We start from the raw sequence: 15,168 nt of genomic DNA, 5'->3' as shown, positions 1-15,168 counted from the left end.
CAGACATTAAAATAACTCATCATATATATATATATATATATACACACACACACACACACACACACATTCTTACCATCTTCAAGTGTCTGAACCGAGACAGGTGGGATGCTGACGGCCCCATCACCAACACGTGTGTAAGCCAGAACTTGGATGTTGTATAGTGTGTATTTTCGCAGCTGAGTGAGAGTTGTGGTAAAAGTGTTGTTTTTTTCAATTGTCTTGTACTGAAAAGGAACACTTCTAGATCCATAATATACCTGGAAGGAAGAAGAAAAAAACCAATTTGATTCTTTAGATCTATTATATACATGTTGGATCAATGTAAACAACAAAAACTGTATTTTCTATTTTCCCATATCTCTAGAAATAAATGAAAACTACTAAGCTTCTTCTAGACCTATAACATTCTTGTAGAGATAAAATACATAAAACAAATCTGTAAAAGTAAACTGTTAGAACTTTATTTTTAATCTATAATATACCAAATATTATTATTTTATCGTTTCCTTATGGAAGCTAATAAATAACCGTAAGTTTGTGATAGAATTCTGTGATTTGGTCTTTGTACCAATCATAACATATTATGGTGATCATACTCATGGTGGGAAGCTTAATAAGTGAACACCAACTTGGATTGCTTGTACTCTTGGGTAGCTCAATGGTTAGAGTACTAGCAATGTTAGCTAAAGGTTCTTGGGTTTATAGTTTTTTTACTTAAATACTTAATATTATTTATTATGATGTAATATACCTGCAAATACAAGGGCTATTAAAAAATTTGTGAAACTTATATCCCCATAACATATCTGAAAAAAAATAAAATAAATAAAGTAAACAAAGAAACTATGAAGTTTTTTTGTTGTAAACTTTAAACTAAAAAAAAGTAGCATTTACACTATTTCATAAAGAATCCACATCACGAGTAATTTGAAACAAGATATTATAAAACAGAAAATGGTAAGTTTTATTTTGTCGTATGTAATAAACAACCCAAAAGCACATATCATCTATGTTATCAATCAAAATTTTTGAAGCAAAATATTTTCATCAGATTTATTTCAAACTTCAATTTTAAATATTTTAAGTGTGATATAAAGATGTCAATAATAATAGTATTTTCACTGTCTAATAAAAAGACAAAAGCTGTAACTTTGTATGAACAATTTGAAATTAATATTACAATACATTTAGTTCATGCAAATTAAAGAATCTACAAAATAATGATTAAATTTCTTACTTTTCTTGTATATCACTTTACCTTGTATCCTTCAATAATTCCATTCTGATGAGGTTTAGGTACTTCTCCCCATTCTACCACAATTGTTGTCGAGGATGTGACATTGGCTTGCACATCAGAGGGTCCCTGGCTAGGGACTATAAAAGTTCAAATAGACATAAATTAAACTGTCAACTGGGTAAAAATTATGGAAGAATATATAACTACAAGTGTTTTCTAGAAATACGCGAACAAAAAAATATTAAAGTAGCAGAATTCATACATTTTAATTTAATTAACTCACATGAAAACTAAAGGTATAATACAACCAAGTTAAGATAAAAAATTACTTTAATAAACCTAATAATTCTTTATACGTTTTACTTTTAATCTACTAGATTTAAATAAATAATTTGTATCAAGCACTAGCCAAAGAAATCCCCAAGCAAGTACTTTTGCAGTGGCAAAATGTTGTTCCTCCATGAACTACCTTGTGGTCTTTGGACCAATCTCAACAAAACTTTGTAGAATGATACACTGGACCAAGGGGCATGTTATAGGGTGGTTATTACCCAGTCCCATACACCCTGGGCCACACCCACAGCAAATCATATTTATTTAATCAATGACTCCAGAGTCTTAGACCAATTTTTATCCCTAAAACTTTGAGTTTTTTTTTAAATTTGTTTTTAGTTGTTATTGGAAATGTTTGAGTTTTTTCATTAAAAATGTCAGTCATTCACATTTTTGCCAGGAAGAATGGCTTGCTTGCTTGTTTTGGAATTTCGCGCAAAGCTACACGAGGGCTATCTGCGCTAGCCGTCCCTAATTTAGCAGTGTAAGACTAGAGGGAAGGCAGCTAGTCATCACCACCCACCGCCAACTCTTGGGCTACTCTTTTACTAACGAATAGTGGGATTGACCGTCACATTATAACGCCCCCACGGCTGAAAGGGCGAGCATGTTTGGTGGGATGCGGATTCGAACCCGCGACCCTCAGATTGGGAGTCGAGCGCCTTATCCACCTGGCCATGCCGGGCCGGAAGAATGGCAACCAAAGCATAAGGTTGGACCCTTAAAGTGGCAGGGTTAAATTTGAAAACCTCTTGCTCTTCACATGGTCAATTCTATATTGGGTGTTCAAGAGTAGGATGACCAAGAAATCTCTATTTTTGCCCAGGAAGGAGAAAGAACTTCTAATATGATGTATCAAGAAGCACCCAAGAGTATCAATAAATATTAATACAGTAGAGAGATAGGGAGTAGTAAAAGTAATAAAGTAAAACAACTGTAACACCATTTCTGTAATGTGGAATAAACTAGGTGTGAAATAAAGCAGTTGTAAAGAAAGTTGTGTGTGAAATAGATTGTGGATATAAATACAAATTCTTGATTCAATTTATTAGTTTAAGCCATATATTCAATCCTTATGCCCCCAGACATAGAATTGGTGCCTCAGATTGTTAAAACTAAAACTGAAAAGCTATTCACCCATGATGCAATACTCAAGCTTTGAATTTATGGTTATTTTATTGAAAATTTTCATTCTATGTTATTAAACAGAATACACATGAAAAAACAATATCTTGAACAGAAGCTGAAGAGGAAATGATTAAACAAAAATTTTGTTTGACTAACATACATACCCTTGAATAATAACTTAAATTAATTTGCTATTTCTACAGTCTTTTTTAAAGCACATTCAATACAGTACTTTTATCTTTTTTAGAGTATCGGGTAAAAAAAGGAGTGGGAACTAAGTAGTCATACTACAAAAAAAAGAGAAGAATTTATGATATATAGTTATGGAAAAAAAACAGAAACAGAAAATATTGTATAAGAATCCTTTTTAAAAAAAAAACAATAAAAACCTTAGGTAGCATTAGTATATGAACAAGCTACAACAGACTTCAAAGCAGCAAATATTATTTAAGAATCCTAAATTTAAAAAACAAATAAAAACCTTATGTAGCATTGGTATATTAATAAGCTACAACAGACTTCAAAAGTAAGAAATATATTTCTAAAATCTAATTTTAAAAACAAACTACAATTTTAGGTATCAGTAGTAAATGAATAAGCTACAACAGACTTCACACATATTCTGTTTGGTTTTTTACTTTTCACAGAAATGTGTTACCTAAGATTATGAAACTTCTTTCAAACCAAGCAAATGACTGTTTTCTACGTGAATTCTACTCTTTCATACCCTTCACCATACTATCATCCTGATTACTTTAAATTAATCAATAAATACAGTATTGCCCAAAACATCAATGTATAAGTCTATTCAAAATTCAAACAGAAACTTACAGTGGTGTGGTGTTAAGTGACTGAGTTGCCAAAGCAATGAGACTTTAACAAAACTGATTACAATAATATTTAAGAGCAAACAATATTCTCCACATTCCTCTTAATTGATAGGAGTTGACAGATTTTGAATCAGAGGTTAGTAAAAGTAGCATTTCAGATCTATATTTTCTTTGTCACATGTCATTGTGCTGGATGGACCAATTCAATGCAAACAGAAGTACATCTGAAATGCAATTCTTTGCAGCCCAAAATATATTGTGGTGGTGTAAAATCAATGAGGATGTTTAAGCTTCTAATTAGGAAGGTGTAATGAATTAATTAAGAGGAATTATGAAGTAATAAAGTATCTAGAAATAAAAGTGAATTTATCCACTTTTACTAAGTCTAAAAATTTTATTGTTTTGCCAATATTATATGTATTTTACACAGCTGCATAGAATTATCACTTTAACAATATTTTTGGATTCAGAAATTAGTGGTGTTTCTGAGTTTTTGTGCTGAAAACTGGTCTTGTACGAAACAAGAGAAAAGATTGAAAAGCTATATATGCACACTTCTATTTTTTGAAAGAAATGTCACTTGCAGCTTTATATTTGTAATTGTGTTGTAAGCTACTTATTGTGAAAAGACAACATATGCAAGAAAAGGGCATGCCTACCAACATTCATAAGTCAAAAGTCACCCATATCAAGTATATGGAAAATAAAAACATTCCTTTCTGAGCATTGCATATAGAATGAAACACTTTCAGATTTATGTGTTTCTATATGTAGTAAGATGAATAGTTTTGTAGTAATAGGCAATTTCAAAATGCTCTGGAGGGTTAAAGTACATTACAATGGGAGACACAAGATATTATTTTGTATTTAAAAATAGCTGCAGAAGAACCTACAAGATTCTCTAGTTCTTTCCACAGCTAGAGGACTGGGTTCACTGCTTCCTACATCATTGAATGCCTGCATGTATACTTCATATTCAGTAAACTCTTCCAGTGCTACTAGTACATGGCTATTTTCATTATGGTCTTCAAGTATCACAGAACGATATGATGACAATGAATCCACATGAGGTCGAAATGATATATTGTAGCCTCTTGGAATCCCATACCATTCTACAGGTCGTAAAGGCTATACAAAAACATTATAAGATTTCATAAAATGCATTAAATATCAGACTTTGAAACAAATAACTATTATAGAATCCGTCATCTACACAAGTTACATATAGTCAATACATTGACTACTGGCAATCATCACTAAATAAGTTATTCAATCAAAATATTTTTGAGTTACTGAACGTATGAAACAAACAAATTATGATAAGAATACTCATTATATACATATCTATATAGCACCACTCATTGATAGTTAGCTAAGTATGTACATGTACACAGCCTACAAAATCATTACTACAACTTACTGTCCAACGAACACGTAGAGCATTAGCATTGACTGCTCTAATCGTAACATTATATGGAGCATGAGATGGTGGAGCTTGTAGAGTCTGAAAAAACATTGTTGGTTCACTAACGTTGCTTCTACCTACAACATTAGTGGCCAGCAGACGTAGACGATACTGGGTAAATGGTACTAAGCTCTGCACAGTGATTGTGGTGGCTTGAGGGTCAGCAACTTCATACACTACACCCCAAGTTTCATTACGTGCAGTCTGAGCCTCAACGCTCCACTTAATTATAGAAGAGTTCCCATCAAATCCTGGTGTAAATTGCAACATAACTGATGTAGCTCCAATGTTGGAAACAGCCAGCTTGCTAGGAGGTCCAGGAAGAACTATAGTAAAACAAAAAGAAGTTTCTAATAGTTTCAAAAGGTCTGAACTGAAGTCATAAATATACATTTCATGTCCTACATTTTAGTTTCTAATTTTATATTTCATAGTAATACCACTTATAGATCAAACTGCAAATATGGACTAGTTCATTTACACTGTTTAAAGTGGAATAAATCATTTTATAGTAAAGCGATTGTAGCAAAGAATTAATATCAAATATTTATTTCAAAACTTTGATTTACTTTAATAAGAAGTTTTTACATATGTATTTAATTGTGGGAAAGCACACCAGAATATTACAGATATTAGAATTACTGATAATATTACTTGCCTACTGTCTGTCATTTATGTTATTTTGTTGCTGAAATATGTGCGCTGCTTATACATTTTAAGAATTTTGGTTATTTACCAATCATAATAAAAATTGACAATAAATTGATTACTATTATTAACACCTAAATAGAATTTCACCAATACCTGGAGGAATACCAGACTGTATAGTTGCCATACGGGAAGGTCCAGGTCCAACATATGTCCAAGCAAAAACTTCAAACGTGTATGCTGTTACTGGTGTTAACTTGTTTATTAACACCTCATTTATATCTGCTGAAACATTTTGGGCCAAGGCTGTTTCCAACTGGTTTTTTATATAGTATTTGATAGTGTAACCTGGAAAGAGAGGATAAAGATATTTTACATAAAGTTGTACATGTATGTTTGGATTCAAGTCATACAGAGTACATATAATCAGACTTTATACTAGACAGTCAACAACAAATTTCAGCTGGTTTAGTAAGCAACAAGATCATTAAAAACATAAGCTTCTCAAAACTGGCAGCTGTATCTACTTGTTAGTTTTAATCATTGTATTATGTCATAACAGATTTTTTTACCCATAATTCAGCTTCTTTAACACCATTACAGCTTTTCATCAACATAAAACCTCTTATCCTATTGATATTAATTAAAAAATTCTATATACATTTATATTCAAGCTACCATTTTTGTACTTGTGTTTGTAAAACCTATGACTCACTTAAATTTCAAAACATCATTCACAGACTGCCTTGCATTTCTAATCCCAAGCTATTTAATATATTTATGTTACTCAATTTCAATAACTTATGGTTCCTAATAATTGCACTAATTGAAAAACTGTTCACATAAAAATATTTCTGTAAGAAAAATAACAAGACATTTTTTCATTAGAATTATCTAAAAACTTTTATAAAGTTTCCTGTTTCTAATATCAAAAATTTTACTTTCAAAATAACTTATATTTAAAGAGAAAAACTGAAGTGATATTTTTTTAGAATGTCCTAAAGTATAACGATGAATTGCAAGTTTACATTAATGTACTCTAGGGACTTTAACTTCACATATACGAACCTCATCCACACAAACGAATTAATGCTCATTGCTAAGATGCTTTTTAAATATGTATAAATATAATGAGTATACAGTTTATGACTGCTAATGCATGTAGGAAGTATGATATTATATAAAAATTGTTATTCCACTCACAATGCTAGTGCCACAGTTAATTATTTCAAAATAAATCATAATAGTGATAAGTAATTAATTTACATTTTTGATTATTAAAATAAACATTCAAATTGAATTTACACAATTACTTATACATACATTATAATAAAATCAGAACATAAAAACTGATGCTGTTTGTGGATTTATTTTCACATATATTGTAATTTAAGTAAAATTGACAATCAATAAATACTTAAGGATAGATATATTAAGCCCTTTGCCCTCCAAATATAAACGTCAAACTCATCCTATGGTACTTGCATGCCGAGCTACTACGGGATTTGTAGTTCTGGGGGAGCCTTGAAGCAATGCAAGAACAAAGACACACTCCCCAGTTCAAAATACAGTTCACAGAATGAATCTCAAGTGGCTTGCTATGTGTTGTTTGATAGAAACAACATAACAATACATTCACAAGCCTATTGTAGTCAGTAAACCCCTTTATACAAACAGAAATAAAAACTTCTCAGTTAGTAACACAAGGTGAGTGATCATTAAAATATCTACTGAACATGCACACAAAAACTGTTCTGTACTTATAATGCTTATTTGAAGGAGTCAACTAGAACAAACAATAAATTACTTTTTTTTTAAATTAATAGACCAATCTCCGTTCTTTCCTATATGAAATCTCATATAATCTATTTTATTAATGGGCACCAATTAATCAATTACTTTGTTCACTGTTTCTGTCTTTTCCCATGTTTTTCATAAAAATGATTTAATAGAAATAATTAACAATCATAATCAGGCTTATTCATGAATATCAAATCAAACTGGAAAAGTGATAATTTCTCATTACTAAAACTTAATTCCAATAAAAATTGTATCTTCATAGTATGGTATAGGCATTACTTATAAGTAATATATCATATAAGTGATATATCATCTACTGCACGAACAGTGACTGTTACGGTATGAAATAAGTAAGTGAATTGCAATTATTATCAATTTTACTCAAGTTATTTACCAATCAGGTTTTTAGAGTAGGCAGGCCATATTCAGTTCGTTTTGTGTGTCCATGTTTCATGGCTATAATTCTGACTGATTTCAGCAAACTTCATGTGTACTCTTAGAACACCCTGTGACAGATATAGGAAGTCAGCATTCAGATCTGATCCATATGTCACCCCTTCTTGGTTTCTATGTGTTTCCCATACTATTCAACTGACTTGTTAGGGCATACCATGGAGTGACACAGGAGGGTTAGGATTTAGATCTGACACCCCATATATCACTCCCCAGACCTATATGCTTTCCCAGTGTGTTGAATGGGTATCCAAATATACATTTCATATAAACTAGATCATACAGAAAAGTAATCTACATACAGGGAAGACAAATAAAACTAAGTTTCAAGAACATAGTAGCACAATGTATTATAATACAAAAGAAACCTAAGAAGTAATCAACAACACAATGTGAGAATACATATAAAATGGCTAAAAGTAAGTGCTCAAGCCAACAACATCCCATATCTAAAACATAAAATTGATATCTGCAGCTAGTTATAAATAGGTAGATGTTCCTGAAATAAAAAAAATTACTATGATAATCACAGGTGAGCAATAAATTATATTTTCTAAAATTGGTATTTTAATTAATTGTGTAGCAATATTTTCAGGTAAACAAAATAATTGCTCTCACGGGTAGTTAGACAGAAAATGTATCCTGGATTCTGATCTGACTGAATTGGGGAAAGAGACTGAATGTAAGTTTCACAGCAAAATAAAGACATTTTCATTTGTTTGTAGAAAACACAAAACAATAAATTACAACTCAATTAGAAGACAAGATGAAAGCGTGGTTGGAAATGTGTGCTAGGTACAAATCCGGACAAAACACCTGAACAGAATCAAACTTAGCAGTGTGTGTTTGTCACCCTCATTACCTGACTATTCCCATGAACAAAAAAATAAAGTCAGAGTACTCAGCTATTTTAAAACATCTATACAACTGAAAACTGAGCTAATACAAGTGTAAAGAATTTTTGAGCAACAATCTTCAAATAAAAAAAAAAGTCCAGCAATGCCAAGAAGGAATTACCTTTGACACTGTGTGACAGGCAAGAAAATAAAGTCAATGCAGTCTGAGGTCACTTATCTGAACACTGTGTGCAACATATGTAACAATGCATGCAAGTGTGAAAATTTTTTTCTGCAATGTCACAGTATTTTAATAATTAAATAAAGAAAATAACAAGATAGTCTCATAATTCCATTAATGTGTCAAATCAATTCCTCCGATACATTCTGTGATATCCACCTTTTTTTCTATTAGTTTTTAGCCTAGTTATATGAAACTAAATAAAAATCATTGAAGGATGATAGGTTATGCTATTTTTCCTTTAGATTAAAAAAAATTCATAGCAGTTATATTTTCTTTAGATATATAGTTACAATATTGTTATGAAAACAAATTTTAAGAGTCAGATTACACCTGTATTAGTAAGTAAGTGTTATAATCTCCTGTAGGAGCATAATTGTATTAGAATAATGCTAATTGTAGTGTCAAAGTCAAATCCTACCCATGCCTAGAAAGCACTTAGGATCCAGTGCTGAATTCCAGCTTAATTGGTACAAGCAAGGAAAATGGAATACATTCACCTTGGATGGGATGCCAGTCCATCTTAGGTAACAGCTGGGTAGACTGAAATAATTGGAGTAATGTGTCATACTCTAGGATACAAGAATATGATGCAAGTAAGCCTTGAGCTCTCAACCATCTGACTACGAGTCCAAAGCATGAAGCCACTTTGCCCCATATAATGAAAATCCATAAGAGGACCCAAGTTTGGAATAACATCAGATTAGTCTGGAACTATACATAGCACTGGCAAAATATTATTGGAGGTTAATAATCTTTATAGAAGCCCTTTGCCTTTTGCAGGGGACAATGTGCTCATACATTGTGTGGACAAAATTAGCAATTCTGGGAGATAGCCAACACATACTTATTAGGTTTCATGGCCAGTGACTAGCCAGGCCATAGCAGAGTTTTAATATCCTATCTGTCTTTCTACTACAGAAGATTTCTGTTTAATTACTGGAAATGCTATTTTTCCAGCTGATAGTGAAGTGATAATGTCCCGTGGTTACTATACTATCTCCAGACATCAAATGACCTGAGAGGGTACCATATTGACTTTTAATAACAAAGTGAGATATTAACCAATATTAACTGTTCAAAAAGAAATATAAAATAAGGAAAACCAAAAAAACAAGCTACTGTGTTATTTACACAGGAAAAGAGGCTATTCCAAACTACCATAATTATTAGCAAGTTTAGCAATTTAATTGTTTGTCATAAAGCAGTCTTAACAAGCAGGTTATAAAGCAGTTATGCACACAATCCTGCATAAATAAACCTGTCACGTAAATGAACTGAATCAATGGTATGACCGATTGTAAACATTTAATATTTTAACAAAACTTTTAATTAGATACTTTGGTGAAAAATGAATGTTTATATATTACTTGAAGTTGCCAAGGTAGTTACACCAAATAAAGCAGTTAAAAAACCAACAAAATTTGCTGAGAAGATGGACCAAGCATAGAAAAATAATAAAACCTCTTCAGCAAAAAACTATAGTGTAATTAATGCCCATTAGTGCTGAATCGATGTAATACTCTCAGAAGCAAACCTCAAAATGTCAAGTGTTTAGAGTTTATAGCATATTCTTTGTTATGAAATAAAAACTTAGTTTGGTTTATTGTTGTCATGATAGGTCAACTAAAAATACTTATAATAACCTTTAAAAATGTATTATAAATTGAAACAAATAATGGTTCTGTACATTAATTTACTGTAAATAAAACAGTTTAAAATATTTTAATTAAACGAGACAAATTTCTAAGATTCTAAATACACTTCACATATTACTCATATGGAGCATTTTCCACCCATTCTGTAGGTGCATGTTGTTAATGGAACACAAACACATAAATTCTGACATGAAACTTTACCTTCTAATATTCCGTTGTTACGTTTTGGAGGTGTCCAGATGACACGTACAGAGCTGTCAAGGATGTCTTCAAATTTTAGGCTTCCAATGATTTCTGGAACTAAATTACCAAATTAATGTTAAAACTTAAACAAATAATACAAAATAGATGACAAAAAACGTTAACTGATGAAAAGAACCAAAACACTGAAAGAAAGATGATAAACCTTTACTTAACCATTTTACAGTATTACAAATAGAAAAAACATACTAGATAAAATTGACACATGAACTTTCTACAGATTATGTAGCTTTTGCAAAATAAAGTATCTTATTTTTATATATTTGTATGAAATTTGAGCTTTGGAAATTTGAAAAGTTTTTTTTAAAATTCTTTTTTTATGAAAGCCATTAAAAATGCTTATCTTTGTTGCAGATTTCAGTTACTGATTGTTATGTCTTTCTTTGTTCTTGTAAATCTTTCTAACAGTTTTAATTTTATAAAAATGTAAATATTGCTTTTTTTGTGATTCAAAAAAACAGTACACACAATTTCACTTTGGTTTCAATTACTCATATACAAATAACTTTTGAATCATACCAAAGTTATAAGCAACCACATTTAATTGTTAACCAAAAGGTTTTATTTAACTCTCTCAGCATGGACTCAGTCCCAGGGGCCAACCTTGTAATCATTTTGTGTTTGTTATAACTTTATTTGTTATAAGTTTGTACGGGTTTGGTATATTTGACAGACTTCGTAACCACCATAAAAATTAACAAATAAATATAAATTATGCTTTTTCATTCTAAAATGACTACAAATTACAACACAAATAGATGTCATACATCTATATATATTTATTATTTTTATTATATTGACCTTTCAGCCATGCCTGGCTAACATTACAGAAGTTGCAGTGATGCAGTGCATGCACACTGATGTTACAATTCTGTCCTCAGGTACACCCTGTTGGGCATCAAAGGACTGAAAGGAACCCAAAGGTGTTTAAACCTTCTTAATTTTGTAAGTGTGTGAGATTATCTTGCTAGAACTTTTTACAAAAAATGAACTTAAAACAAACGCATCATAACTTACTTATTTAATGAACCTAAAATACACATAATACAAAAAAAAATATTATTTATATAAAGATATTCCTTAAAATACAGTTTTGAAGGTACAAAGTCAGTGACAAATGCAAATTTACATCACTGATCAACAACAAATAATACAACATTTGAATAAACTGCTGTACTCACTACAGATCTGTTTCCAAAACCAAAGAAAAAATTAAATTTGATAGAAAAAAACAATAGAAGTCAATTTTTTTATACTAGTGAAAATCAACTTACTGTCTTGCTCTGTGGTAACTTGTACAGAAGCACTTCTGGGTCCATTTCCTGCACTAGTGAAACACAATACAGTTATGTTGTATTGTGTGTATTTTTCAAGTCCACCCATAACTGTTTCCTGTTTAGCTAAGGGATCAATGGGGCTGGGGGCAACCCTCTGCATTTTAACTGGCTTTTCATCTGAAGGACCAGTCCAAGCTTCAATCTACATAACATAAAAAAAACAAAAACATAATCAATGCTTCATTTAAATATTTCAAATTACCATAATTATCAGTGCTAAGCTAATTCTACTAAAGAGCTACATTTAAAATACAATTCTTTCTATTATGTTTAAAATTAATTCTTCTGCACAATGACTACAAAATAAAGATGTATGAACTTGTGAACTTTCTTATGACACATTCTGGAAATGAATTATTTTTGGATGAAAATACCAATACTAATTATCACTAATCATATATATATATAAGAAAATAGATTTACTCAGGTAGTTGAAAGCTTCAATTTCTTTTCCATTAATGTTAAGTGCAAATATTTTATTTTTCTTGTTGTAAGATGTAAAGATTAGGATTGGTTTCACTTGAATTTTTTTATTTGACATTTAACTTCAATTTAGGCAATATTTTTATTCCTCACAAAGTTAAACTACTTGTGTTGAATGGATTATCAACAAAAAGACATGAAACATCAGAGAAAGTCTAGTTTCACAGCTAGTTAAGGGTTAGGTTTTGAATATTTGCACAAAGCAACACAAGGAATATCTATGGTAGCCATCCCTAATTTTAAACTGATGGTTTGATTTTGAATATTTGCACAAAGCAACAAAAGAATTATCTATGGTAGCCATCCCTAATTCTAAACTGATGGTTTGGTTTTAAATATTTGCACAAAGCAACACAAGGAATATCTATGGTAGCCATCCCTAATTTTAAACTGATGGTTTGATTTTGAATATTGACACAAAGCAACACAAGAATTATCTATGGTAGCCATCCCTAATTTTAAACTGATGGTTTGATTTTGAATATTGACACAAAGCAACACAAGAATTATCTATGGTAGCCATCCCTAATTTTAAACTGATGGTTTGATTTTGAATATTGACACAAAGCAACACAAGGATTATCTATGGTAGCCATCCCCAATTTTAAACTGATGGTTTGGTTTTAAATATTTGTACAAAGCAACACAAGGATTATCTATGGCAGCTATCCCTACTTTTAAACTGATGGTTTGATTTTGAATATTTGCACAAAGCAACACAAGGATTGTCTATGGTAGCCATCCCTAATTTTAAACTGATAGACTAGAGAGAAGGCCATGGGGTCAGTCGAATTGACTGACCTCAATGATTTTGTACTCATTAGCATTACCATACTATAATTTTTAATACATTACGTGCATCCTCACTAAACTTTGCAGACTTTTTAATGAAGTATTTTTAATAAAATTTTTCCATGAATATGTAGTCTTTTTTTTTTGACTGATCTTAGTGTAAAGTGATTTTCATGTTAAGTTTAAAAATACTTTTCTTCGTTTCAAAAATCTCAATTTCATTTGCATCATCACTAACTCCTCATAAATAAATTGCAAACATGTTTTTTCAGCAAAACTTTGTATTTCGTCTGCTATTTTCTGTATCCTAACTCCATACAAGGTTGGTCAATTTGACTGATTTCGTAACCACAAAAAAATCAAATTAAATCTTAAATTACTTTTTTCTTTCTAAAATTACTTCAAATTTTAACACAAAACTACATCTGTTTATCCTAAATACCCTTAAATTCATAACAAGATACATCAGTTTTTACTAAATTTTATTGTTTTATTGCCCTTTATTCCATGTCTAACTAATATTTGTGCCTTATAAGTTGCAAACTACGTGGCAAACGTGCATCTCATGTTACAGTATCGAATTACACAATTCACGGACTGCTCGTGAGTGTAACTCGTGAAATACTATTATTATTTATTTTACTCAAAAAGTTTCCAATTTTTACATTTTAGATATTTTTATAATAATAAATAAAGAATACACATGAAAAACAAGAAATAAAGTACTTACCTGGTATTTTTTTTTATTCCCTCGATTTTTGACTATACTTAATCCTATTTTTTTAAACTAATGGTACTTCTGCACTAAATCATTTATTATTATTGAATTAACCCTTTCGAGGCAGGTCACAGGTGAAAGGCCATATCATCTCGTTTGTCGACTCACATTCAAAATTTTCTTGAACTATTTCATGAATTTATGTCAATAAGTTTGGTATTAAACTGAAGATTATAATACAAATTTTAGAACTATGCATTACTCAATTTGTTAATTTATAAGTAAATATTAAAAAACACAGATAAACATTGACTTTTGTGTGTCACATGGTTTGTTGAATGCAGCACTGGTTCAAATTAGATTTTTATGAAGTCAAAATACTAAGTCTATAGTTTCGTACAAATTAGAAACTCAAATTACCGATATTGACAAGTTAGAATATAAAATAAGAACGTCTTATCTTTTCTATTTGCTAAGATATTGCTCACATAATAAATCAAACACAGTGGCACCACACTCACCTCTTTCCATTTCTGGAAATGCTCCCTTATATACACTTACTTCTATATATGACATGAATAACCAATCGGAAACTCAGAATGTCACCCGAGTGGTTTTCTCAGCCTTTCAAACATACCTAGTGCCATTTCTTTCTTTTGAATGAAGATTTTAAAGAGGTCGGTTGTCTCTTTAGTCTGCTCAAATTTTCATATTTTTTTAGACCAAAATACAGCTTAATTACTAAGCTTGATAAATTATTGTAGAATTCTATGGTATTGATGTAGTAATTTATGATTTTTTAGCTATTCAAAAGTATATATATATATAAAAAACCTAAAAAAATATTTTGTTTCATATCCTCCACGTGCAAAATTTTTAAAGGCTTAGCAACTGAGCACAAAGGTCGTAACTAGAAGAGAATTGTTTGCTCTACTTCTTTATTTACTG

General features: G+C 30.7%; 1 protein-coding gene across 3 annotated transcripts in view; it reads right to left on the bottom strand.

The window, feature by feature from the left end:
- Window positions 1-15,168, bottom strand: part of LOC106468067 (protein sidekick-like) — a 110,911-nt gene that overhangs the window by 41,500 nt on the left and 54,243 nt on the right. For all 3 annotated transcript variants that reach the window (XM_022396372.1, XM_022396373.1, XM_022396374.1), the window contains 7 exons: window positions 12,165-12,369; window positions 10,831-10,929; window positions 5,798-5,989; window positions 4,949-5,319; window positions 4,422-4,656; window positions 1,259-1,374; window positions 74-257 (listed from right to left, as the gene is read on the bottom strand). In XM_022396372.1, coding sequence (XP_022252080.1) covers window positions 74-257; window positions 1,259-1,374; window positions 4,422-4,656; window positions 4,949-5,319; window positions 5,798-5,989; window positions 10,831-10,929; window positions 12,165-12,369 — 1,402 coding nt within the window. The remainder of the gene's footprint in view (window positions 1-73; window positions 258-1,258; window positions 1,375-4,421; window positions 4,657-4,948; window positions 5,320-5,797; window positions 5,990-10,830; window positions 10,930-12,164; window positions 12,370-15,168) is intronic.

Source organism: Limulus polyphemus, unplaced genomic scaffold (genome assembly GCF_000517525.1).
Source record: "Limulus polyphemus unplaced genomic scaffold, Limulus_polyphemus-2.1.2 Scaffold2855, whole genome shotgun sequence".
NCBI classification, from domain to species: domain Eukaryota; kingdom Metazoa; phylum Arthropoda; class Merostomata; order Xiphosura; family Limulidae; genus Limulus; species Limulus polyphemus.
Note: the sequence above shows the minus strand (reverse complement) of the source record. Positions and strands in the feature narration are given on the sequence as shown.